Source organism: Cinclus cinclus, chromosome 3 (genome assembly GCF_963662255.1).
Source record: "Cinclus cinclus chromosome 3, bCinCin1.1, whole genome shotgun sequence".
NCBI lineage: Eukaryota > Metazoa > Chordata > Aves > Passeriformes > Cinclidae > Cinclus > Cinclus cinclus.
This window is the reverse complement of record NC_085048.1, coordinates 24,104,131-24,128,384: the sequence shown is the minus strand read 5'-3', so window position 1 is coordinate 24,128,384 and position 24,254 is coordinate 24,104,131. Positions and strand designations below refer to the sequence as shown.

The following is a 24,254-nucleotide window of genomic DNA, read 5'->3' as shown; positions in this document are numbered from 1 at the left end:
GGAACTCAGCAGTTAGATTCCTTGAGGATTACTAGTAGTGCAAACTGCATCCTGCCCAGAAAATACCTGGACTTGAAAATACGTAGATACCTCAGAGACTTAAGTACTTGAAAATCAGTCTGGGAATAAATCCTGGTTTCTCTCTTTGCTCCAGAACAGTGATGCAGGTAATGCTACTGCACACTTTTTTTCCACAACAGTGTATGGTTGTTTGGGCAAATGGAAATCTGACTTCTAGTTATGCCTCTGCTCCAGAGGATCACAGAGCAGCAGTATGGTTTAGCTTGTGAGAGAACTCTGGAGATCATCTTGTCCAGTCGAAGGATTTGTGGGTAATGGTTGGCAAAAAACTCAACCTGAGCCAGCAGTGTTTGCTCACATCCCTGAAAGACAATCATGTCCTGGGATGCATCAAAAACAGCACAGCCAGCAGGGTGAGGGTGGGCATTCTGCCCCTCTGCTCTGATGAGATGCCACGTAGAGTGCTGCATAGAGTTTTGCCTCCCCAGCATAAGAAGGACATGGAACTGTTGAAGGAAGTCCAGCAGAGGACTTACACGTGGCATGGAGCATGTCACTTACAAGGTCAGGCTGGAGAAAGTTGGGGCTGTTCAGCCTGGAGAAGAGAAGGTCTTGTGGAGACCTCCTAGCAACCTTCCAGTATCTGAAGGGGGCTGCAGGGAAGCAGACAAAGAAGGACTCTTTGTCAGGAACTGTAATGATGGACAAGGGGGAAAAGCTTCAAGATGGAAGAGTTGGTTTCAATTAGATACCAGGAAGACATTCTTCAGTGTGAACATGGTGAGGCACTGGCACAGGTCACCCAGGGAAGTTGTGGATGCTCCATCCCTGGAGGTGTTGTTCAAGGCCAGGTTGGATGGAGCTCTGATCAACCTGATCTATTGGAAGGAGGTGTTCCTGCCCATTTCAGAGGTTGGAATTAGATGACCTTTCAGGTCCCTTTAAACCCAAACCATACCATACTTCTATATTTTGACATACACAGAAGAGCCAAGCAAGGACAGCTCATAAATGCTTGGGTTCTTTTTCCTTTGCCTCGGTATATTTCATGAGGAAAATCACCAAATAGAGAAGGACATTCACTGTAAGAAATAGTAATTTGTACCAGAGTTTAAGTACTTTTTCCAGTTGCTAATCTGCCAGTAGTCATGATTTGCCTTCCTAAGCAACTTCTCATATAAGAGGTCTGTTATTTAAAAGCTGTCTGCCCCACTGTTCATCACATTTTTTTCTAAAACTAAATTCTGAGCTGAGAACATAACTAGCAATTTGAGTTCTCTAGGAGGATCAAGCTCAGGTATGTCTGAACTTTCGGTCCCAGACAGGTGTGGTTAAAGGAACAGGCAGTCAATTCAGACAAAACAGCAAGTGTATGGCAACAAACCTTGTCCACTTGAGAACATTTTTACACTAAACTTCTGTTTTCTGTTTTTTTCAGATATCTAGACATGTCAGGAGATATTTTCTGTTTCACATTCCTGAATTTAACTAATAAAATTCAACTAAATGATACAATATAGGCAACCAGCTATCCAGGAAATCCTCAGAGCTTATGTATTGTTTTTGGATAATTATGGAGGATGTGAAAAAAGGGACTTTGCAACTTGTCCATAACAAGTAAATTGTAGGTGATGAAGAAGCCCCTGCGGTGTACTGTAGATTGATTTTTTGCTTAAAATATTAACTTGTCTTCTGTGCACTAGTTTTCACATGTTTAAAAAAGTGGCAGCCTGGTGCTTCCCGCCATCACCCCCATCCCCCTCCCCCCCCCATTATGTCTACTGGGTTTGTAACATAGCACTGATATGCTGATATGCTGATGTGATGTAACTAATTGCTCCCATGACAGAATTCTACAGTATTCCCAAACATTATTGTCTACTATCTGACAAAACATGTGGCTTCTATTTTTCTTCACACAGAAAAAGAAAAAAGAAAAAGAAAAAAAAAGAGAAAGAGAGAGGAAGAAATAGGAGGCGGAAAATGGTAAAACAGAAGAACAGCACAGCAAAAAAAACCTAATAATTTAAAGAATGAAAACAAAGCAGAGAGATAAAAGGGAGAGATATCAGGAACAAGGTGGTGATGGAAACAGAACAGTACAGAGATGAATAGAAAGGAGATAATTGAAAATACAGGGAAAATACAATCAGATTATATTTTTAAAGTGCTTACTTTGTGTATCCAGTACAGAAATCTCTTATTTCAGTGCAATATGCAAACATAAGATAAAAATTCATCCAGTATATGCAGGAAAATTTTACTGAGTCTGTCATGCCAGGTGCAGTATGTTACAGAACACTTCAGCAGAGAACTGCTTAATAACAGATACACTACAAAGTTATTCAAAGTTGTGAATGAAAATTATGTTAAGTGTAGTCTAGCTTTCTTCCTTGAGTCTAGGAAAAGTGAATCATTAAGAATTAAATAGCCATTATCAGAATAATTCAATTTGTGGTAATGCCTTTTCCTGGTCTTAGAAAATTGAGAGCCAAACACAGTTAAGGGATAAAGGGTTTTTACCTTGGTATTACTAAGGATCCTTATGGTGCACTACTTCACCAAGGTGGGGTGTGCCAAAATGCACACACACAATAGATTGTGTATACAATTTTACAGACCTTACAAATTAGCATATATAACAAAGAGGTCCCAGTGGGAGGTCTGGATGAATGGCATGATATTCCCCATCCATGAAATCCCCTCCTGGATGGGCCAAATCTCTAGTTTGCAGGATATGTTCTAGACAGGACCTAGGTCTCCCAAGATAGCATAGGGGGCTTTCCAGCCTCCTAGTGCAAGGCCTTTAGGATGTTTGTTCTCCTGGCCTAACAAAATACTAGGACTGTGCTAAATTATCAGACTTAAGGGATTACAAGTATGCATGCTAAGAATATTGAGGATACGTAAAAGTTATATAAAAGGTATATAAAAGAAAAGGCAAAAAAGCATCTTGGCATGAGTGGGATTGTAATGAAGTAAAGGATCCAAATAGAGAGGATATGTATGTTGAAGAGAAGCTACACTGATTAAAATGTTACATGTATCTTCATCACATTACATTAGTTTGAGAATTAATTTATCCAGTAAAAAATAGAGGTTGAGGAACAAGAGATAAGATGATGAACTAATGTTACACTTTGACAAATCAAAAAGTTTAGGAGAGAACTGGTATTTTTCCAGGGTTCATCTAATATAACTCAATAATAAAATAGCAAATCTGCTGAAAACCTGCTGAGAATCTAAATTGCAGAATATGTAGCCTTATTTCATAACAAAAAAACTTTTCTGAGCCAATAATGCTTAGTATCCACTGAACATGGATTTCAGCATATGAAAATACTGGAAAGAATGTTTTGAACACTCAAAGATAAAACGGAACTGATTAATCCCATACATTTGGATTTTGAGTGCATTTCTAAAATATACATTCCAGGAAGATTTTGAGGAGTCAAAATAGTAATTAATGAGAAATAAAAGAGTACTATAGATCAGACTCCAGACAAATATGTTCTAAAGAGAATAACTGCAAAGTATTGTGATGCTTTGATTTGTGACCCTCCCTGTTCATACTCATTCAGATGCAGTCCTCATGGGTTGTAGAGTTACAAGATTCTATGGGAAGCATTGAGACAGAATTTCTCAGAAATAATAATCAAAAGGGGTTGTTTAGTTTCCATGTACTTCACTACTTTCTTTACAGCTCTGGTGTGTTTTCTTGAGTAGAATTCTGAAGACCAGAAAAAAAGCAGAAGCCTGAATATGGAAACAGAGGATTCACAAGGACTTCTTTTTTTAATAGTAGATCTCCTGGCAGTTGAAATAAAGTCTAGAAGGTAGACTTAAAATTTCTAATCAGTTAAAAAATGAAAAAATACTCTTAAAAAAAAAAGCACCAGTTTTGAATTCCAAGTCCAGGAACTAAGTGAATGTATTTGCAACATTTGAGATGCTTGTGAGGAGGGAGGCTATGGAAGCAGTCTGACATTTCAGACTTAATTCTAGAAAACTAAACTATGATTTTCTCTGGTAGAAAAGACTGCGCTATAGGAAATTCATTAGTACTTGAGAGAAAGTAGTTCATTAGCACCCAAATATTGCAGAACATTTGGAAGATTTTTGGAGTTTTTCATTGTATCTAATGAGATAAAACATTGGGTTTCTCTTCCTCAATGAAAAAAAAAATATAATCAGTAAGTAAAACTTAAACTTTTCACAGAAATATTCAGTGCAATCCTGGTGACTTTTTCCTGGAAATAATAATAAAAAAAAGTGCTATTAAAGTCTGTGATTTATGATTCCATATTTAGCTGCTGCTAAAGGGGCTGCTTTTAGTGACAGATACAGTAAATGACGTTTTGGTATCCTGATTCCATACACTCTTCTGAAATGCTGAGACAGTCAAGGGTTTGTAGCAAGTTTTTTGATTTTCAGTATTTTGAATAGGTGTTCATGTTTTGACTAGTTGTTACATTAGTTTCAGTTTTTTTGTTGTGTAGATATTATTTACTGATAGTAATTATATATTTTTTCACTATTGTTGTAACATGAGGCACATCTGAGCATGACTACACAACAAGCCTGAGCTTGTCCTCCTAAATTTTCCAGTAGTTTACTAGAGGGAATTAGTTAACCTTCTTGCTGTGGTTTACTGTATGTGCTTTTTAAAAGCACCTGCTACAGGATAAGAAGAAACACTCTCTGGATGATCCATCCTTTTGGCTGGAAAAAATTTAGTCCACCCAGTGTTGGTCATTTTGTAGGTGGCCTGTCTTAGACTAGGCTGTGGGTGACTCTCTCTGATAGCAGGAGCAAGAACGAGTTAATCCCATCCTACCTCTGAATAGGCAAAGGAATAGGACCTTGTAATTTGTGTAAATTGCAAGAGATAGAAGAAATGTACTAATAGGCTTTGTGTGCCAAGGTGTCACAATATGAAGCTGTTGACTATATAGAGAAAGATTTTTACTTTGTGGGCTTAGTTTTTAATCAGCTATTTAAAGAGCCATGGCCAAAACCTTCAGCCCTTCTTCAAGAAAGCTCCCAGGACTACACATTTTAAATTCTAATATAAATTTTGTAGGCTAAATATTTTTGCTAGAATTACTAAAGTAATAAAAGTAACAATATGTATAAATTGTATTTGTGTTCATTTCAATACAGAGATTGTTTCCTTTCTAAAGCACTCTTACTGTTTAAAGCATTATTTATTTGCAGGAAATGGATAATTTAGTGCCTTGCCCTAACTCCTTATTTGAGCAGTTGAAAAATTCTTCCAAAAATAATTTTAAGGGGTTCAAATTGTATTTCCTATTTTTACTGGCAATTTACAATTTATGTAGTGAGCATAAATCACTGGCAATCCTTGAATCTTATGAAAAATGCGCTCACACAGTTGAAACTAAACTTAAAGTTTTGCATGTCTTACTGTTACTACAGCTGCACTAACATCGACTCCATCATCCAGAAAATTTATGTTGTCAGCTGTCACATTTAAAATCTGTAGCACAGTCCACAGTTTTCTAAATGTTTACTAAATCAGTTCAAATGTTTATGAAGAATTGAAATGTTGCATATGGTCTTAGAAGTTAGACCATTTATTAGCATCATAAAGAGGTGGGGTTCTGTTGGTTTTTGTTTGGGGTTTTGGATTAGTTTGGGAGTTTTTTTAGTAAGTGCATAAAAACTTTACGCTAACATCTGGGACACACTCTGTGAAGACACTGAGCCAAATCAGTTATGAACTGTGTGGTCAGCTAATATGTGACCTATGTATACATTACTACTATGTGTGTTTTACATGTAAAGTGACACAAAATAGTTCTGGTTTTAAATTTGCACCTTGCAATGCATAATTCAGGTACTGTTAGGGTTACACAGTATTAAACCAGCTGGAATAAATGCCCTGGAGATGTTTAAGAAGCCAGAGATTGTTGGGATGTGGGCACTTAGTGAATTTCTCTGTACTGGGAACAGGTTAAGAAAAGGATTTTTGAGCCATTGCACTGACTCTCATACTGACTGATTGCATTGTGTGAGGCTTTTCCTGAGGAATAAATTTATACCAACTTTAACTCTTACCCATTGTTTTTGTACATGCTGAGAGAAAATACTGATAGCAGGCCAAAAGAGCTGCTAAAAAAAAATAAAAATAAAACGATCCCCGTGGGGAGTAAAAATTATTCCCATGTCTTCTTAAAGGGTAGCATAAATCAGATGTGAAATGTTAGTATGAAATTATAAGGTAACAATGTGATAGCTCAATAGGTAACTTGAGACAGTTTCTGAAAGTTAAATAGTTAAGTGGCTCTTCATTATTGTAATGGCTTGGAGAGAAATAACTGGCTTTTAGAGAAATAACTATTTTCTAGAACATAGTTTGCAATTTAACAGTGTTTTTTTGGCACTTAAAAGGATTAACAAATATTTTTCTGTAGTATTCACTGAGAAAAGGATACCTTGCTTGTAACTGGGCACTAAATACATGGAGAGATTGTTTTTTTGGGGGGCAGGAGGGAGGATGTTTTGGGGGGTTTTGAGTTGTTTGTTAAATGTGGAAAAAAGATCCTGGCCTTATTTGCATATTTTGGACTTGGCATGGAGAATCTGTTTCTGGAAGAATCTCCTTTCTTTCCCTCTCTTTTCTTCGTGTTTTCTCTCTCCCTGCAGTAAAGATTCCCTGTTTTTAATAAATGGTTTTCTTTGCAAAGAGACATAATAGATCAACCTTAATATTATGAATTCACCAAATGATAAGCATGTGCATTTTAGCACAAACATACAGTAAAAATAAATACATTTGCAGCAAACATGGTAAATTATATGCAAACTTACACTATAATAATAAACAGGAAACAGCAGCATCTGAGTCTGCAACTGGCTTCTCAGGAGGCTTCATGTTTCCAGCTGTGGTAGCAGCTGTGGATCTGGCTCTGGGACTCCTGCTGAAACAAGTTGACAAAAGGCTGATTACAACATGGAGTTCAGTTTCTGCTTGGATTAATTTTCCTTTTTACACACTTTGGTTAAGAAATGTTTGCTCATTCTCCCTGTTTGTGGTTTTATATCCTTCACTTCATAGGCACTGGGCTGATGTGATTATCACCATTCTTAGTGACCTTGATCATGGAGACCTTGTACTGTCTATACCATTTCTGGATCTTTGAAATTTAGTTTTGGCATACTGGAAGAAATTGAAAACTCTCTTCCTCTTCCTTTTCCCTCCTCATCCCCAGAGACTGTTCAGCATTTTTTGTGCAAAATATTGCACAGTAAAGTTGTGGTTTTTTGTTTGTTGGTTTTGGTTTTGTTTTTGTTTTACATGCATAGGAAGCAATTTAGTAGAAGACTGAATGATACTCATCTGCAGACAGATGAGAGACTGGGTAAACTATGCCAGGTGAAACAAGTAGAAAACTTCTTTTTATCACTTTTTCTTAAATGGAAAGATTCTGATTTCTCAAAACCTGAGTGAGCAGCATATACCTGTGTGTTGCTAAAGTAGCTGTGTAGATGTGCTCACTTGCAAGTCCTTTCCATCTCTGGCTTCATGGGCTGTTTTTTTGTTTGCTGAAGATACAGTTAAGCTATGTCTGCCCTTGATTCAGCAAAGATTTAAGCACATACTTAGAATTAAACACTTCCATTGTAGATTCCACTTTGTGAACTCCCAGATATTTGCTTCTGCTCTCATACTGTGGAGTGTCTCTGGTGAATATTCTGAGACCGGGATAGTCTTTTTCATTATGGTATATTTTTTTCTTTCAGTCCTGCTATCCTTTTTAGAAAACAGCTGTATTCTCAAACTTAATTGAATTCACAAATTAAATCCCAGTTGCCTCTGTAATTTATTGCTCAAAGTCTTCTCTTTCCTCTGCTGCTTTTTCTCCTAAGAAAAATAGATATGATATCCTCTTCCTTCTGTGCTTTCTCCTCCACTGTCAAAGCAGCAGAAGTTTCTTGTCTACTTTTCATCTATACCCCCACCACTTGCCCCACTGACCCCATGTTCTGTTCTTCCTCTTATTTCTTCCCTCCCTTGTTCTCTTTCTTAACCTCTCACTGTCCTCTGGCTCTTTTCCACTTGCAATATAAGCAAGCATTTGCCTCTTAAAAATTGCACCTTTGACCCTACTTGGTTCTTCATATCATATCTCATCGCCTATCTCGTCGTCATTCCTAAGCTCATTGAAGGCGCTGTTTATAATTACTGTCTGGAGACCCTCTTCTGTGATTCCCTCCTATAACTCCTACACTTTGGCTTCTGTTCCTTGCTTGCAACTGCAGCAACTCTCACCGAACTCCCTGATGACAAGATCTCGGAAACAGTAGTCTGTCCTCATCCTTCTTGATTTGTCAGTAGTGTTTTCTGCAGTTGACCAGACAGTTCCTTTAACTTGTGTCTTCTGTTGCTCTCTGTGGCTGTCTTGGTAATTTTCTTCTTTCCAAGCAGTTCGGCAAAATGTTCTTCAAAGTTGTTTCCCATGTTGGAGTGACATAGGTGGAAGTCTTGGGGCTCTGATTTGGTTGTATTCTTCTGTGATTTTAATGCCCTATGGGTTCTTTCATACCCAAAAATAAAAGAAAAATGTAACAGCCAAATTTATCTGTAGATAACAGATAAACAGTTTGTATTGAAATCTATTTCCTCACACGTCCACTTAATGATTTGGAAACAAACAAATGCAATTACAAAGTATCCCACTCAGCACTGCCTTAATTCTAGATATCCTGGCAAATACTCAGACCAGATACATGATTTTCTTTGCTCTTTCACACAGACGTGCATGTTTTCTCCTTTCACATGCTAGGCTCTCTGTACCCCAGCTATCAGTACTCAGTGCTTGCCTGTGTATGTTCCAGCTTGCATGTAGCTTTCTGCAACTAACTCAGATTGTATCTCATTTCCTATAAGAATACAGCAAAACCTTTTCAAAAGGAATTCCAGAGGGCTTAATCCTGGGCCCTGTGTTCTTCAACATCTTCATAAATTACTGCCCGAGGACTAAATTACCCAGGACTGGAAGGGATACTAAGCAAGTTTGCAAATGATACAAACTGATGAGGAGCCCTCAACTCCCTCCAAAGCAGGAAGGCCCTGCAGGAAGACACTGACAAATTAAAGGGCTGGGCAATCACCAAATATATGAAGGGAAGTGCTGGATTCTGCACCTGGGATGGGACAACCCTGGATATATGGACAGACTGGAGAATGAGATTCTGGAAAACAGTGTAATGGAAAGTGACCTGGGAGTCCTGGAAAATGGCAAGTTGAGTATGAGCCAGCAGTGCCCTGGCAGCCAGGAGGGCCAACCCTGTCCTGGGGGCATCAGGGACAGCATCACCAGCCAGGCAAGGGAGGGATTGTCCTGCTCTGCTCTGAGCTGGGGTGGCCTCACCTTGAATATTGTGTGTAGTTTTGGGTGCCAGGGCAGTGATCACAGCACCAAGCCTGATGCAGTTTGAGGAGTGTTTGGACAGTGCTCTTGAGCTTGAGGGACTCTTGGGGATGGTCCTGTGCAGTGCAGGGTCCAGGAGTTAGACTCAATGTGAGTCTCTACCAGCTCAGCTTTTTTTTTTTTGTAATTCTGTCTGCTATTTTATGTCCTCTATTAAAAATGCTTATCCTGATATACGTATGGAGTGCACTTTACTCTTTTATAGCTGCATTTTAAATATTTCACTTTCAAATTCAATGTTATCACCACATCTCTACTTTTTATTCCAACTCATTAAGTGAAAATATTAGATAATATTCTGCTAAGCTCATTTTTGATGAACTCTACTGAAAATTTGTTTTTCCATTATCCATAGGACTTTGTTGTCTCTCTGGTAGGAAGTTCTTTTCCAGTCAAATTCTTTCAGTAATCCCTATTTTCTCCAGTTTAATACTGACTATCAGATGCCCAGATAGATTATATGTACCATATTTTCCTTGTTTAAAATGTCAGTCTATTCGCAATGGTGTAAGTATGCAGAGAGTTCATAATCTCAAACAGATTTGTGTATTGTAGTAGGCAGATTCCTCAGGTCACCGCATATTTTCATGCCCCAGCAGGTCCAGCTGAATTATGTGAGCTCAGGCAAGTTTCTGCTCTCTGGTGTGAACCACAGGGAGTATTCTGTTGTTCTCTGGATACCTTTTGGCCTGCTTTTACTTTTGTTTGCCCTACTCCATTCCAGATGTCATTCATGCCACATTATCACTACCAAATGCATGTCTTCTTGATCTACCATATGTAGCCATTAGGAACCTGTAAAGATATGTAAGTAAGGGGAACACATGCACATATGTACTGTGTGTTTTGCATTTACCTAGTATTTAGTAGTGTTCTTAATCACTTTGTAAAAAGTAATGTGGCTGATACTGAAAATAATTTCAGTAGATGTATGCAGTCACTAGCTCTAGGCACTGTAGTATTATGTAAAAAGCAATTCTTTGGGTCTGAAGTTCTTCATGCTTATTTTCATTTGAAAAACTGTATGCATAAAAAAAAATAAGGAAATTATCCTGAATTGTGTTTGAGGTATGTGTCGCTGAAAATCAGGGCAGTGTTCAACTGTTAACAGTAACTACTTTATTATCTTTAATGTAGATATGAAAATTCAGAATTTTGGAATTTAAACAGTGACATCTAAATTGAGGCTGATAGTTAATGAATTCTGTGGCCAAGTTTCAAAAACCTGGTTTCCATAATGACATATAGATAATTGAAATCATGCCTAGTAGGCATCTGGATTAAAATTATGAGCAGGATGTAATGGACCCAACCACTTTTGTGGAAACAAAATTCATTTCCATTTCTTTGTCAGAGCTAATCAAGCTCTTTTTAGATTTAAGGCTTGCTTCATTTATACTGTTACTTCTAGTGAGCCAGCACCATGCCTTCATATAAGGGATGGAATATGCTCTGTGCATTAAAATACGGACTTTTTTTGCAATTTGTTTTTGCCTGTTACTGATCCTAATTTCACATTCTATCAATCAGTTTCTCCTTCAACTGCAAAGAAACAATACATCCTTTACCCCATGGACCTTGACTACATAAAAACTGGCATCTGTTCAATCCCTCTTGCATTGTACAGTGTATAATTTTACATTATACCCTTCAGTGTTGAGCGAAAGGGAATGAGGGGAGATCGATGAAGGCTCTTGTTCTCCTATTAAGCAGTTGAGCAATCTCCCACTGGGACTGGGGCTCTGCAAGCCTTTGAATCTGTTGTAAATCCTTTTACAGTTGCACTTTTGATTTGACTGGATGTTTCTGGTTAGTTTAGTCATATTCCTGATCAATTTAAGATAAACAATTAGAAGTTTAATTAGAATTTCATGGCTCTTAATTGTCATTTAATAAGAGGAAATTTAAACTGATTTCTATGCTAATAGAGCATTAGGTCTGAACAACACAAGTTACATTGTGGCTTTCAGTTTTTGTTCTTTGTGGAACCAATAGCTGCTGAGGGACGCAGTTTTGACTTCTCAGTTTCTTCTTGTCCCAAGACGTACCTAAATTACAGCTTGCAACTGAGCTATGATTCTTCTGGGGCACTGGGACAGAAATGCCAGTACAGAGAGAGAGCATGAAAGTTTTCTCGCTCACCACAGTTCTGATGACTTATGTCCTCATTACAGTTCTGATGAGATGGTGGGATTGTCAGAAGTAGTCTGTGTCCATGGTTGTTCACTATGATCTGGGGATGTAGTACAAAGAAGAAAGTGGTATCTTCCTCTGAACACCTTGTGAGGGCAAAGTTTTAGCTGGCTCTTGCAACTTCAGAAGGAAATACCAAGAAAAACCAAGTCTCCTACAACATTGTAAACTTGGCTGCATTGCCAGTCATTTACAACTCGTGACATATATTGAGCATAAATAAAGCTGTGCATTGCTGTTCTCTAATCTGAAAGGAAAACTTGATAAACTTTCTGTTTTCATCTGACGTAATTTTACTTTTCATTCAAATCTTTATTCTACATTGACTGTTTTATATGTTCAAAATTATGTTTAACCTATTTTTTAATGTAACTAACATGGATGAATCCATATATGTATTGTGTGTTCTTTTTGTTACAGGTATGTGTCCTGTGCCTTGGGATGCCCATATGAAGGAAATGTTGTACCAGATAAAGTAGCAGAAGTAAGACTGAATTTCTTGTTTGTCTTTTTAATAAATCAAAAATACGTTTAAAATGCCTATAAGTAATTTTCTCTACTTAATCATAAAAAGATCTTTAATGGATAAAATTTAAAGAAAACAAGCAAAAAACCTAGCTAATGCTAAAACTTGGTGCATAGCCTCACTTTAGAATATACAGTCAAATGTAAAGTAAAAAAAAACCCATATTTTGATTGTTACCAGTCATGAGAAAAAATATTACGCACTATTTCGTCTAGCAAGAAGGTAAGAAATTACTTAAGGAAATAGAGTCAAGCACATATGTCAGTGGACTATGTTATACAAGAGGGTTTCCAGCACAGCTTCTTGCTTTTAAATCCATTTTATGCTGGAATAAGCATGCTGTGTTGTCATTGTGCTTCTGGTGAGGGTCGTGTGATTGACACATGAACCAAAACTCACCCCAGTCTGATTTCTTCAATTGCTCTAGTGCCATGATGGAATAAGTTGCAGCTTCCCTCCCTGACCCCTTTCCCCATTTAGAATAAAGGATAAAGAAGAAGATATCTTAGTCCAGCCTTTTTTCCAGAAGAGAAATGACTAAAACACAAGCATAAAATTTTGCAGGAATGCAAAGAGGTCATCAAAGCTTAAATGGACAGGAATAAACCAAAGTGGAGTAAAAATTCTAAGAGGCTTAAGGCAGAACATGCTGGCCTCCTACCTAGAGACAGATTTGTCTTCTCTGTTACACTTAATCACCTATTTTTGTTGATCTAGCAGAATATCCAAACCATTATTTTTTAATTTGCAGCACTAGCAGCTAGTCAACGTTTTATATATTATGTTCTGTGGTTTGGTTTTCAAGTCCTGTTCTCCTGCATCTCCTTCTAGTATACACTCCGGATGGAATTTGTGATAATACTTCTCCCACAGCATCCACACATACTCAGACTCTCTGGGAAAAAAAAAAAAACAACCAAAAAAAAAAAACCAAAAAAAAAAACCACCAAAAAAAAAACCAAAAAAACCCCTAATTTGGAAGGTACTGGGTATTTCTAAGTTTATTTGTTTTAACATGAAGTGAAGAAATGACGCAGGTTTAGTTAGAGCAGTGATGACATACTGCTTACCATGTTTCCCAACAGGCTTCTTTCCATGTGTTGCTTATTTTTTACTGACTCCTTGCACAGGTCTTCTCAGTTTGCCAGTGGGTTTGCTATTTAATATTCCAGACCTGCAAGATTTTACTCACACAGCTATTTTATTTTCTGTCTTAGTCCTAATAAGTGTCTTCTTGCATACCTGTATGTCACTGTGTATTTGTTCATGAATAAAAGCTACCACATTAAATTCATTAATTCCATCCCTGATTCAGCAAGCACTGCTATATATCAGAAGGCATCTGAGGGATTTTATGTAAATACATGTACAGAATCAGCATTATCAAAATGACTGTCTGAGTTGCTAAACTCTTTCAGAGAGCTGCTGCTCTGGTCATCATCTTTTTGGGATGCGAGCATTTTGACTCCATTGACTGTGTATTGCAATCAGCACCTAAGATTGAAAGTTTTAGGCAGTTTCTCCTGCAGTCAGTAACTGTGACCATTTTTATTTTTTTAAGCAAAAGATTTTTTTAACTGAAGCAAAAGTAATTAGAAGAGGTGAATTATTTCAGACTACATGCATTTTTACAGATTGCTGCAGATTACATTAATTTCTGGCATACTATATATATAACTGCTTTACACATAGTTATCTAGTGAGTGCAAAATTCAGAAGCCTTCAGACTTCTGCAGTCTGTCAGGTATATTTGTATGGCTCTTTATTTAAAACAAACTAAGAAACAAGCAAAGTTTTCATACCCTAAAATAAACTGCCTAGTCTTATTACTCTGCTGATTCTTGAAAGGAAGTCACTGCTTAACCATTTATCATTTTGTGGTTTGAGAATTTCAACTTAAGGTAGATAGAGCTTGAAAGTTTTTGGAAACACTGTATAACATCTTTGAAGCCAGTTGTATAATCCATTATGCTTGGCTTTTTTTGTCTTTCTGTCTGCTTATTTCTTTCCTTAGCTTCCTTTTAACCTAAAGCAGTGAATTCATTAAATTAAATATTATCCAGGACACATTCTGATCAAACTATAGAAAATGTACCTACTCTTGTTTGAATATTGTTGGATCATTGAAGTTTCCCTTACAGCACAAGAACTGCAAGTTTTTTAGATTGTTAGTTGCTTAAAATAATCTATAACTAGATTATCAGATTTTGTATTCAATATATGAATATAGTTTCAGCTGTTATTTCCAGGAGTAGGATTGTTCACCTGCCTAAGAGGTTGCAGTGCTGATTCACCAATTCCCATTTTGATCAATGCTTGGTGTCAAGTCAGTATTCCCCAGGGGAGTAGCACAAGACTCATGCACTGAGTAAAACTGCTCAGTGGTGCAGAACACAGCCCTGTTCAATCAACAAAGCTGCAAGCTCATAATCACATCCTGATTACATAGAAAAAACTGTGTTCTTTTCTCCCACACTCTCCTCCCAAAAATCCATATTGGAAACTTACAAAACTAATAAGCTAACTAATAATATTCTACTATGGTAGAATAGAAAATTCAGTACTAAAAACTCCCATTCAGCTTCCAAGCATGGTTATTCTTCTTTAAATTAAATATAGATTTCTTTTAAAAGGTCACTTTAAGTTTAGATCATGACGAGTCCGTGATGATGTTCAACTTGTTAACCCTCTTAACCCTCAGTTTCACCCTCTTCTTCCATCTTTCAGAGCTCTGCATTCGGGAAGCTGAAAGACCTAAGGACTGAGCATGAAAAAGAAGTGAATGCAATATAATTTCTAGCAGTTTATACTAAAGTTATAACTAAAATACTCATCTAGAAAAACTTTGAATCATGCTTTAAAAAGAATAGGGGGGAAAATGAAGTTCATTTCTTTGCATCTTAAAGAAACACTAAGATTTGGGGTTTAACTGAATGTAATCCACCACTAACTGCAGATAATCCTTTTTTTTTCTTACAACAGTAGTCTACTTAAAATGCCTGCCATGTCTTGATGATACAAAAGTATTCTGTGAGATGAATCTCTTTTGCATTCTGGTGAATGTCCCTTTCTTAAAACATATGTTCAATTTATGTGTATATGAACTGACTTTAAAGCACAGTTTTACCACATTTGCAATAGACATAGCCTTCCAAGCCTTAAACAGGATAATTCAGACTATTTGAAGTTCTTTTTCAGCTGTTCTTTGAATTAAGTGAACAGCAATATTAATCCAGCACTTCCGAGACTGCTGGTGCAGCACTTTGTCCACTTCCTCAGACATGCTCACAGCAATCCCACTGATGAAGTTCTGGAATTGTTTTAACAGCAGACTGCAGTGTGACTTAAGATGTCTTTTTGGAAGAGGGTTGTATTTTTTCATTTCTAACCAGTTGGTTTCTAAGATGGGATTCCGTTCCAGTGGAGTGGTCTTTTGGGATCTTTCAAACACAGTGGGGAATCCTAAAGGGGACAAACATATTGAACAGTTGAAAATAAGGTGGAATCTTTCCAAATAAATCCAACAAAAGTAAGATGGAAAGATCCTGCATTCAATTCCTGAAGCAATATTTTCAGTGAAAACATGATTTTGTGCTTCTGAATATGTTTCACTCCATTCAGAAATTATGGGTTTTCACTCATGCAAATAATTCCTCAAAGACATAATTCCAGAAATATTTAGGGCTCTACTTACCTAAGTAAAACCTATTTATATATAGTTTTGTTTGATATTAAGAAAATTTTTAAAACTTAAGGACTAGAATGTTAGTTAAGTTTCAGTTTTGCTTTGTTAGTATTTTAATGTTTGATTTCATGAAAAGCAAGCAAAATTAATGTTGATTGCAGATTGTTAAGATTTTGGTTTTCATTGATTTTTTTAAGTGCCGAGAGAAAGAAAAATCAGGCTTTTTGTTAATTGTATATTATCTCTGTTGGCTTCATGTAATATGCAAACAAAAGGACAGGTCTTTACCCTGCTCAACTTGTAAGCTGAAATGTACATGGAGAAAACCAAACAGCTGGAAAGTCCCCAGAGAGAAGAAAATGTTAGGAAAGGGCTTGACAGAAACTTAATTCATAATGTTAAAATTTTGCTCATTTGGATTCTGTGGGAGAGTCAGAAAGCAAGTTTTTGATGGATTTGACTTGGTTAGCTATTCCACATACAGAATGTAGCAGAACTATAATTTTAAAATAAGAGGATCTGTGGGATGTTCTTCTTCAATGGCAGTTTTCAAGAATGAATATAGGGTGTCTGATAAATAGATCCACCTCAGTAGGTCAAAACCTAAAACCTGTACAGCAGTATGTCCTTTATAATGTATGTTCTTGACCCTGTTTTGTACTTTAATCTTGACCTCTTGGTGTTTTTGTGTTTCTAATCAGGTATCGAAGCGGCTGTACAGTATGGGCTGTTATGAAATCTCTCTGGGAGATACAGTTGGTGTGGGGACACCAGGAAGTATGAAAAAAATGCTGGAAGCTGTTATGAAAGAAATTCCTTTGAGTGCTCTTGCTGTTCACTGTCATGACACGTATGGCCAGGCGTTAGCCAATATCCTCACAGCCATACAGGTGACTTGGTTTCTTGTTTTATGTACACAATAACAGTATTCTTACTTTAATTCAATGTGCAATTTTAAAAAATCCTGCCATTAAAAAAATCATTAGAAGAGAAAAAAAGCACTCACTAAACTTTAGGAAAATATTGCTCTCACATCAGTGTCTACTGGTATTATTGTTGCTTTTACCAGGAAATGTCAAACCTTAGCTATTAATTACCTTCAATTCCATACAAAATCACTAAGAAACAGTGATGATTATTACATTTCATTGACATTACGTGAAAGAAGGACATAAAATATATTTTTTCTGATATCTCAGATTCCAGTTTTCTTAGGAACAGTTGTATGTTTGTTTTCCACTAAACCAAATTTTCTACTTTACAGATATGTCTAAAAATAAAATGGAATCATGCATAATTACATCTTGATTTCAGATAGATAAATCTAAAATATTGGTAGTTATGTACACAAAATAGATAATTTCATCACTATTCATGTGCCTTCATTATTCATTTTTTGTTTACCAGTTAGGCCTTCCAAGTAAGATTAGCAGCAACTTTTTATCTTATTTAATCAGCTTTCATTTGTGTGCCTAAATAACCAGCGTAAATTTATGTAAGAGATTTTTTCCCTTATGTTGATACATTTTTCAGAATATGACACAATGCAGAAAAGAGACTGCAAGTTCAACATAGTTCTTGTAAAGATACAATCCTGAGAAATATCTTAATATGCATATGCCTTCCTAAGGAGGCCTACTTTTGCTAAGCATTACAGAATCAAAAGGTATTTACAAACTGTAGGTCTTTATTGTTCTGTTTTATACTTAACGGTGTCTTCTGTTTCTTTGCAATTCAGGCAGTCATTTTGAAGGTCAAAGTTTCCTTTGTCTGACTTGCTATTTTGGCAGAGCTCATGTGATGTTATTTAGATACAATTGTGTTGACAGTATTAGTGGTATACGCCACAAGAAGGAACAGGAAAAGTTTCAATATGGGTATCCTCAGGTATTCAATTCAATAGAGAATGTAAAAATCTGGTAAGAAAGGTTCTAACTTTTACTCACAGCATTCACTATTCACCCTTACTCATTTTTACTGTTGCAAACGTGTGTGTATGTACCATGGGATAAATAAATTGTTAATTTCACAGTTAGCTTCAGTTGCAGATGCAATAGCTAAAAGCATGAAAACCCCTGAGCATGGGAGGAGTTGGCCATAAAAATACTTGAAGCATTGTTTTTCAAATCCTTCCTTAAAATAATTGCTGTCATGGTGCCGACTAAACACTGAACAATGGCTATGTTTTGTTAACTCAAGTATTTGTTGTGATTCTTGTTTACCTCTTGCTCCTATCTTTTTATTTAGTTCTTAAACAAACTGTGTAAGAGCTAAAGGGAAAAGAAAGCTCTTGGGTTTTTTTGTGAAGTTTAGGATAATTAACATGCCAATTCAAGAGAGCAAAAGACTTAAAAAGAAATTCCTATGCAACCTTCTCAGATTTCTGGGAAGGCAGGGGTGCCTGAGACCCACCAGAAAACTTCCCTCTGTTGTCAAGGTCTCCTGCAGTACACGTCGAAAGGTGAAGTGGTTTTGGCTGAGTTGAACTTGTCATAAAGTTTGCCAAAAGTCTTTGATGAAGCAGGCATTACACAGTCTCTCTGACTGGCTTTGTAGAAGCAGCTCCTTGGCTCATGTCAAAGAAGGTCCCCAGGCTTTTGGATGCTGAAGCAGATCCTGCACCTCACAGCGTCCTCTCTTGTCTCTGGTCAAAAACCCAAGGCAGCTAGCAGAGAATTACAACTCCTTCCAAAGCAATGCTCCTTCTAAAACAGGGACTCCTAGATTGCAGGTCAGCTGTGTGGTAAAGTGCTGAAGCCAGTGGATCAGAGTGCCCAGGTCACATCTAGTCCCTGATGTTAGGTTTGCCTTTCTTGCTTTCCTTTCTGCCAAAGGTACAGGAATGGCAGAGCACTGGAATAAAACTTCTTGTCTTCAACACAGCTGCTGTTTCCTAAACCAAATTCTTCTCAGACACAATTCCTTTCCCTTCCCCCTTTATGGGTCTGCGTGACCGACACAATATTTCAGCAAGAGTGAAATGTGTTTGGGGGGGTCATAGAAATAATAGGCTACAGTTATTGTTTGAAAACAAGTTTAAAGAACATTCATCAGACAAATTACGCTCTTCCTAAGACATCACTGAACAACCCCAGGCTGAGTACTGTTGTATTGTATATTGTATTTCCTAAGAATTAATGGCAGCTGGAAAGCCACAAATCACTCTGCACTAATTCAGGCATTGCTTCGATGGGAGATCTCCTAGGAGTGGAAAGAGTTGCTGGTGATTCAGTAAGTGATTTTTTATACAGATCACATTGTTTCATGCAGGATTATACTACCCAGAATATTTTCTTTCATTTGGGGCTGATCCAAAGTCATCTAGAACTGATAGGCCATATCTGTATAAGAAATTAGCAGGGCAGTAGTCTTGCAGTTTTAGTATTCAGTTTTATATGTGTTGTTTTAGCTAAAAGATAGGTAGTGAAAGATGGGAGAGAGATTAGCCAACTTTTAAAGCATAAATAATTTCTTGAATTGCTGAAGTGAATGATACAGATAGAAAGAAAATTCACATTATTTTATTAAAAGAACCTGTGTAAAAATGTGAGGAACATGAAGTGATGCTTCAAAACAAAACAGTAAACATTTAAAGTAGAAACATGACTGGCTCCTGGTTACATGGCGTAATATAAAACTACCAAAGAATAGAACTTACTAAAGAGACAATTCAGAAAATGAGAAATTATGTGGACATCTAGTTAAAGGTCATGGTGTTTTGACTAAAATTACGCATGTGGGTTAGCTAATGTGACAAACACATAGTGTAGCTAACAGAAATAGTAAAATGTTTATAGGAAATTGTTACAGACCTCCAAGGAAAGGTAAAAAGATGTCTCAGGAAACTTCTTTCTGGAGAGGCCCTGGTAAGGTAGGCCATTCATCTAAGGAGATTTGAGTTTCACTGACAATTGACTCCCATTGTGTGTACAGAACGGGTATGGAAGGGAAAGTGTTTAATGGATCTGTTTTCCTGTAAAGCTTGTGTAGTTGCCAGAAATAGATTTGTCTGTCTTTATAACATGCATTCAAACATGAGAAAGAGTATGCTAAGAGGCGAAGAGGATATTTGTCTGGCTGTGATACCTGAATAAAGGAAACAATCACACGATAGTCCCGTAGAATTTTATCAACCTCAAATTCTTATCCTAATTCATTAAAATGAACTCCTTCCTACACTATGAGGATCAAATTCTAACTTAAAGAAAACAAGTATAAAACACTAATGACTTAGAAAGACCAAAGATTTTTACCACCTTGTGTAATCATGTTCACCTTACTGGACAGTGAGATGAATTATACCAATTACATGTCAAATGAAATTTCATCTTATTAGTTCTTTCTTTTTCCAGAAAACAGGAATTTTGAAATAAAATCCCCACTTCAGTGCCACAAACAGAATTTAGCAAGCATTTAATTAAACTTTCAAGATTCAGACTGCAAAATCCAGATTTAAGAGTACAGGGTTTTCTTACAAACATTATAACATATCCCCTTTTAGAGAGCTTAAAATACTTAATAATATTTTATTAATTTATTTAAGATCCTTGAATTTTAAAGATGAAATAGACTTAAAAGTAAATTCAAATAAGAATGGCTGACTGCTGACCTCTTCCCTGCATCACTTAACTAAATTGATTCTAACCCCTTGGTGTATGCTGGAGACCCTAATTAAATTGCATATTTTTGTGCATTCTGTTTACTTATGTAGTAAAGTAAAAGGCACTCAGTATTGGCCTGGCTGTTTTAACTGCCAGCAGCAGGAGAGGAATCTGAACATAGGTGCTCAAGTTCATGGTTTATTAATTTACAAAGATCATTCTTCACAGGAATAGGGTTCACAACAGCCAGCAGCATGAAATGGTAGAGCCTAAGTTAAGCGACTGAAAAAACATGGTGTTTAAAATTCCCTCTGTGATTTACATGAACTTCCATGCAAAACATTTGTCGAGATTAATTTTCCACCCAAAACCGTCTCCTAGATGTACCTGTCCATCTTGTCCCTTTTTTTTTTTTTTTTCCTTTTTTAAATTCAGGATTTGGTTTTTATGGCTGTTGGGCTTGCTTGAAGTCACAAGCTGTCATGGCCCCTTTCAGGTGCAGGTGAGAGGCCACCTTGCTGTTGAGATCTCTTGTCCAGGAGCTGCTTGCTGCTAAGGATCCTCAGTGCAGGCTCCCTCTCCTTCATCGGGCAGTGGCTTTAAACCTGAAGCTCTAGTGCTTGGCCCTTGTCTAACTTGCTTGGCTTCTAGCTGTAACAACTAGTCATTCGCTGGGATAAACTGGGATGAGCATCCTGGTAGATGCCTACTGAAATATGCCAGACAAATCCAAGGTGAAAGAACTGACTGCAGGATATAAAAAGTGAATTTTCTAGTATAGAAGTGTTCTTGCATATGATGTATTTATTTGGAAATTTATCACTGTTGGCATTACAGGTATATTCTTTTATGTCAGTCACAGAAATGCAGATCTGAAAACCTAAGAGGAAAATATCAGCAAACGTAATCTGGCACCTGAGAGAGACGTTTAAGTGCCATCAGACACCAACACCAATTTCTCAGGCTTTCTTAATTTTTTTGTTTTTTTTTTTTTTTACCAACAAAGCTGCAAGTGGAGAACTGTTAGGGCTTTGTGTACCCCTAGACACCAGGAGACAGAAACCATAACATACATCCTGGATTGTCCTTTCCTGATTTGACATGTCACTGTACTCATGGCTTTTCCTTTTTTTTTTTAATTCGTAAAAGGGAAATAGGGCTTATCTTTTGCACCTTGTGAAGTGCTAGAAAAAAACCAAAGGAAGATCATCAGACAAGTGCAGATAGTTTTTTATGAAGATTTAAAACTTAATTATTGAAATTGAAATTTAAAAACAGAATAGATTTCAAGTTTTGTGTAGAATGTACTTTTTAGATTAAAAAAGCTAAGATATGTGAGTGAGCAAATGATCAAAATACATATATGCCTAATCAAATTATCTGAGCCCTGTAATTTTCCATTTCTTTGATCCTGCACAACCTGGCACTCTGAAGACATTGTGAAGCACAGTGTGAGTGTAGGAGACACTTGCCATATGAAGAACGCACATATTTGGGGATACTGAGAAAAAAAATTAATATGTTTGCATTTCTATTTTGAGGAAAGCATAGAAATGGAAAGGCTTCAGCAGAACTCACAAGTTTGCTTTCCTCTGCTGTTTACAAATACATGCTGGGAAACTGCAGAAGACTTAACAGAGATCTCCAGAAACTTAATTCCAAGGTTCAGATAGGAAAACATTACAAAAAAATTCAACTTGAATGAGAGTAGCTGTTCAGAATTCAGGAAGGGCTGGTCATGCTTCAGTATTTTGCTGGAATTCTTTGAGGCAATCACTGCCAAAGAAGACAAAGGATGTACAATGACCATAGAAAATTTAAAGTGTTCTACACTGGAAGTTCATATTAAGGTGCGGAGGCATGTAATAAGTGGAAAGTTGGGTAAATGGCAGGAAACAAATGGAATTATGAAATGGAACTTCTTTAAGCTGGAAAGCACCCATCAGCAGAGTTGTGGATATATTGGCTTGTGGGTCCTAGGTTTTCCTGCTTAAATGAATAATTTGCAGTACTGTAATGCTCGTGTTAAGGGCAATTGTCCTAACTTGAAGAAATTAATTTTTTTTTCAAATTTTAGATTTCCATTGTGAGAAACCGGATAGCTACCACAATTTGTAAGTGGAAATCTGTGTAATATTCTAAAACATGCAAAAGAAAATGTTTGAGATCAAACATAAGAGAATGAGAATGCATAAAATTTTAGGTAAAGCAAGAGACTTTATTACAACATGTCTGTTCTTTTAAATAAGGGTATTCCTAGATTTCTACGACTTTTGGATTTTTCTAAGAATTAAATTGTCCTGGGCACTTATTAGGTATTTTCTGTGTTTAAACTGGTACTTTTGAATTACTTGTTAGCAAGCTAGGCAAAATGTTGGCAGTAAAAGAAAATTATTTAGAAAACATCAATTTGCCTTTTTGTTCCCGTTTCCTTTTATTCCCCTTTCCCTGTGGAAATGACATAGCACTTAGCTAAAGCTAGCAATTAAAAAAGCAGATGTTTGAGACAAAGAAGTATGTGATATTAGGAGAGCACATGAGTAGAATTGCTGGAGATGGAAAGCTAAAAAGATAGGTGAATAAAATTCAATTTGAAAGCAGGTAAGTTATGGGGGAAATGGCAGGTGAATTATTCAAAGATGGCAGGCTGAAAGTACTCATTTTCTTCCTCTGAAGAAAACTTAAAAAGAGGGTGTCTACTTTGAGAAAGTAGGAAAAAGAAAAACAACTTGCATTTGATCAAATAATATTGCTACTGTGAGCAGTCAGCTAGTTACTATTGTAAGTGAAAAAACATACTGCACAAGTGGATAAATCAGACCTACATATGGGAAGAAAATGAAAACATAGGCGTTCTTGTTCACAATCTGATAGATGTTTTACAGTGGGGTTTTTTTTGTTTGTTTTTTTGCTTGTTTTTTTTTTTTTGGTACTTGTTTTATCTTTTTGCCTGTAATGTCAGCCCAATTAGGACTTAAAGAAATGAGCAGGCAGCATCACTCCTGCTTTTCTCTCAGACCAGTACAAAAGAATTAACAACTGTATTTCTATTGCTTTCTGCTACTTTTTGTAGAATGTTCACAGTATGTAATTTCTGAGGACCTGAAAGTTTTTGACCTCTATCATTATGCTTCAGAAAAACTTAATAGTCTGAAAGTCCACAAAGCTATTATTACAACTATTACAGTATAATTGGGGGAAAAAAAATTATAGACTTTGTTTCAGGGCTCTTACTGTTTGAACATTTTAGGATAGGAAGGGGTATGTATTTGTTATTGTGTATTGAAATAGCAGTGAGAGTTTCTGAGGCAAAGATTTGTTTATGTGCATATACCAGTAGGTAGCCTGTATGTATGGTTTTGTGGGGTTTGGTTTTTATTTGAAATGAAACTTAGCATACTATAAAGGATTAATGAATAATAGAAATGTACATTGTTTTAGCTGCCTGCAATATGCTGATTGCATTTCAGAAGCTTTTAGACCTAGTTACTGAACCAACAAACCTCAAGTCTAAGTCTGTTTCAAAATGCTAAAGAAAAGAGAACCTTCATCAGGTATAGATTATTCTCATCTTCAAATTACCTCAGTAGGGCTGAGTTGGAACAGTAGACATGACTTTACTTTGGCTTACAATGAAACCTCAACTATCTTCTAAAAGATTTTTAAACATTTGATTTTCACATGCAAATCTAGGTATCTTTCTTTGTATCTGTGCATACTTCATACATACTTGCCACTCTATGTCTAAATGGAATATGAATGGAAAATCA

The 24,254-nt window shown here is 36.6% G+C and overlaps 1 protein-coding gene across 1 annotated transcript in view; it reads left to right on the top strand.

The window, feature by feature from the left end:
- The window catches only part of HMGCLL1 (3-hydroxy-3-methylglutaryl-CoA lyase like 1), a 70,035-nt gene that overhangs the window by 27,724 nt on the left and 18,057 nt on the right, over positions 1-24,254 (top strand). Inside the window, exons 6-7 of the mRNA XM_062488550.1 lie at positions 12,093-12,156; positions 16,585-16,773. Coding sequence (XP_062344534.1) covers positions 12,093-12,156; positions 16,585-16,773 — 253 coding nt within the window. The remainder of the gene's footprint in view (positions 1-12,092; positions 12,157-16,584; positions 16,774-24,254) is intronic.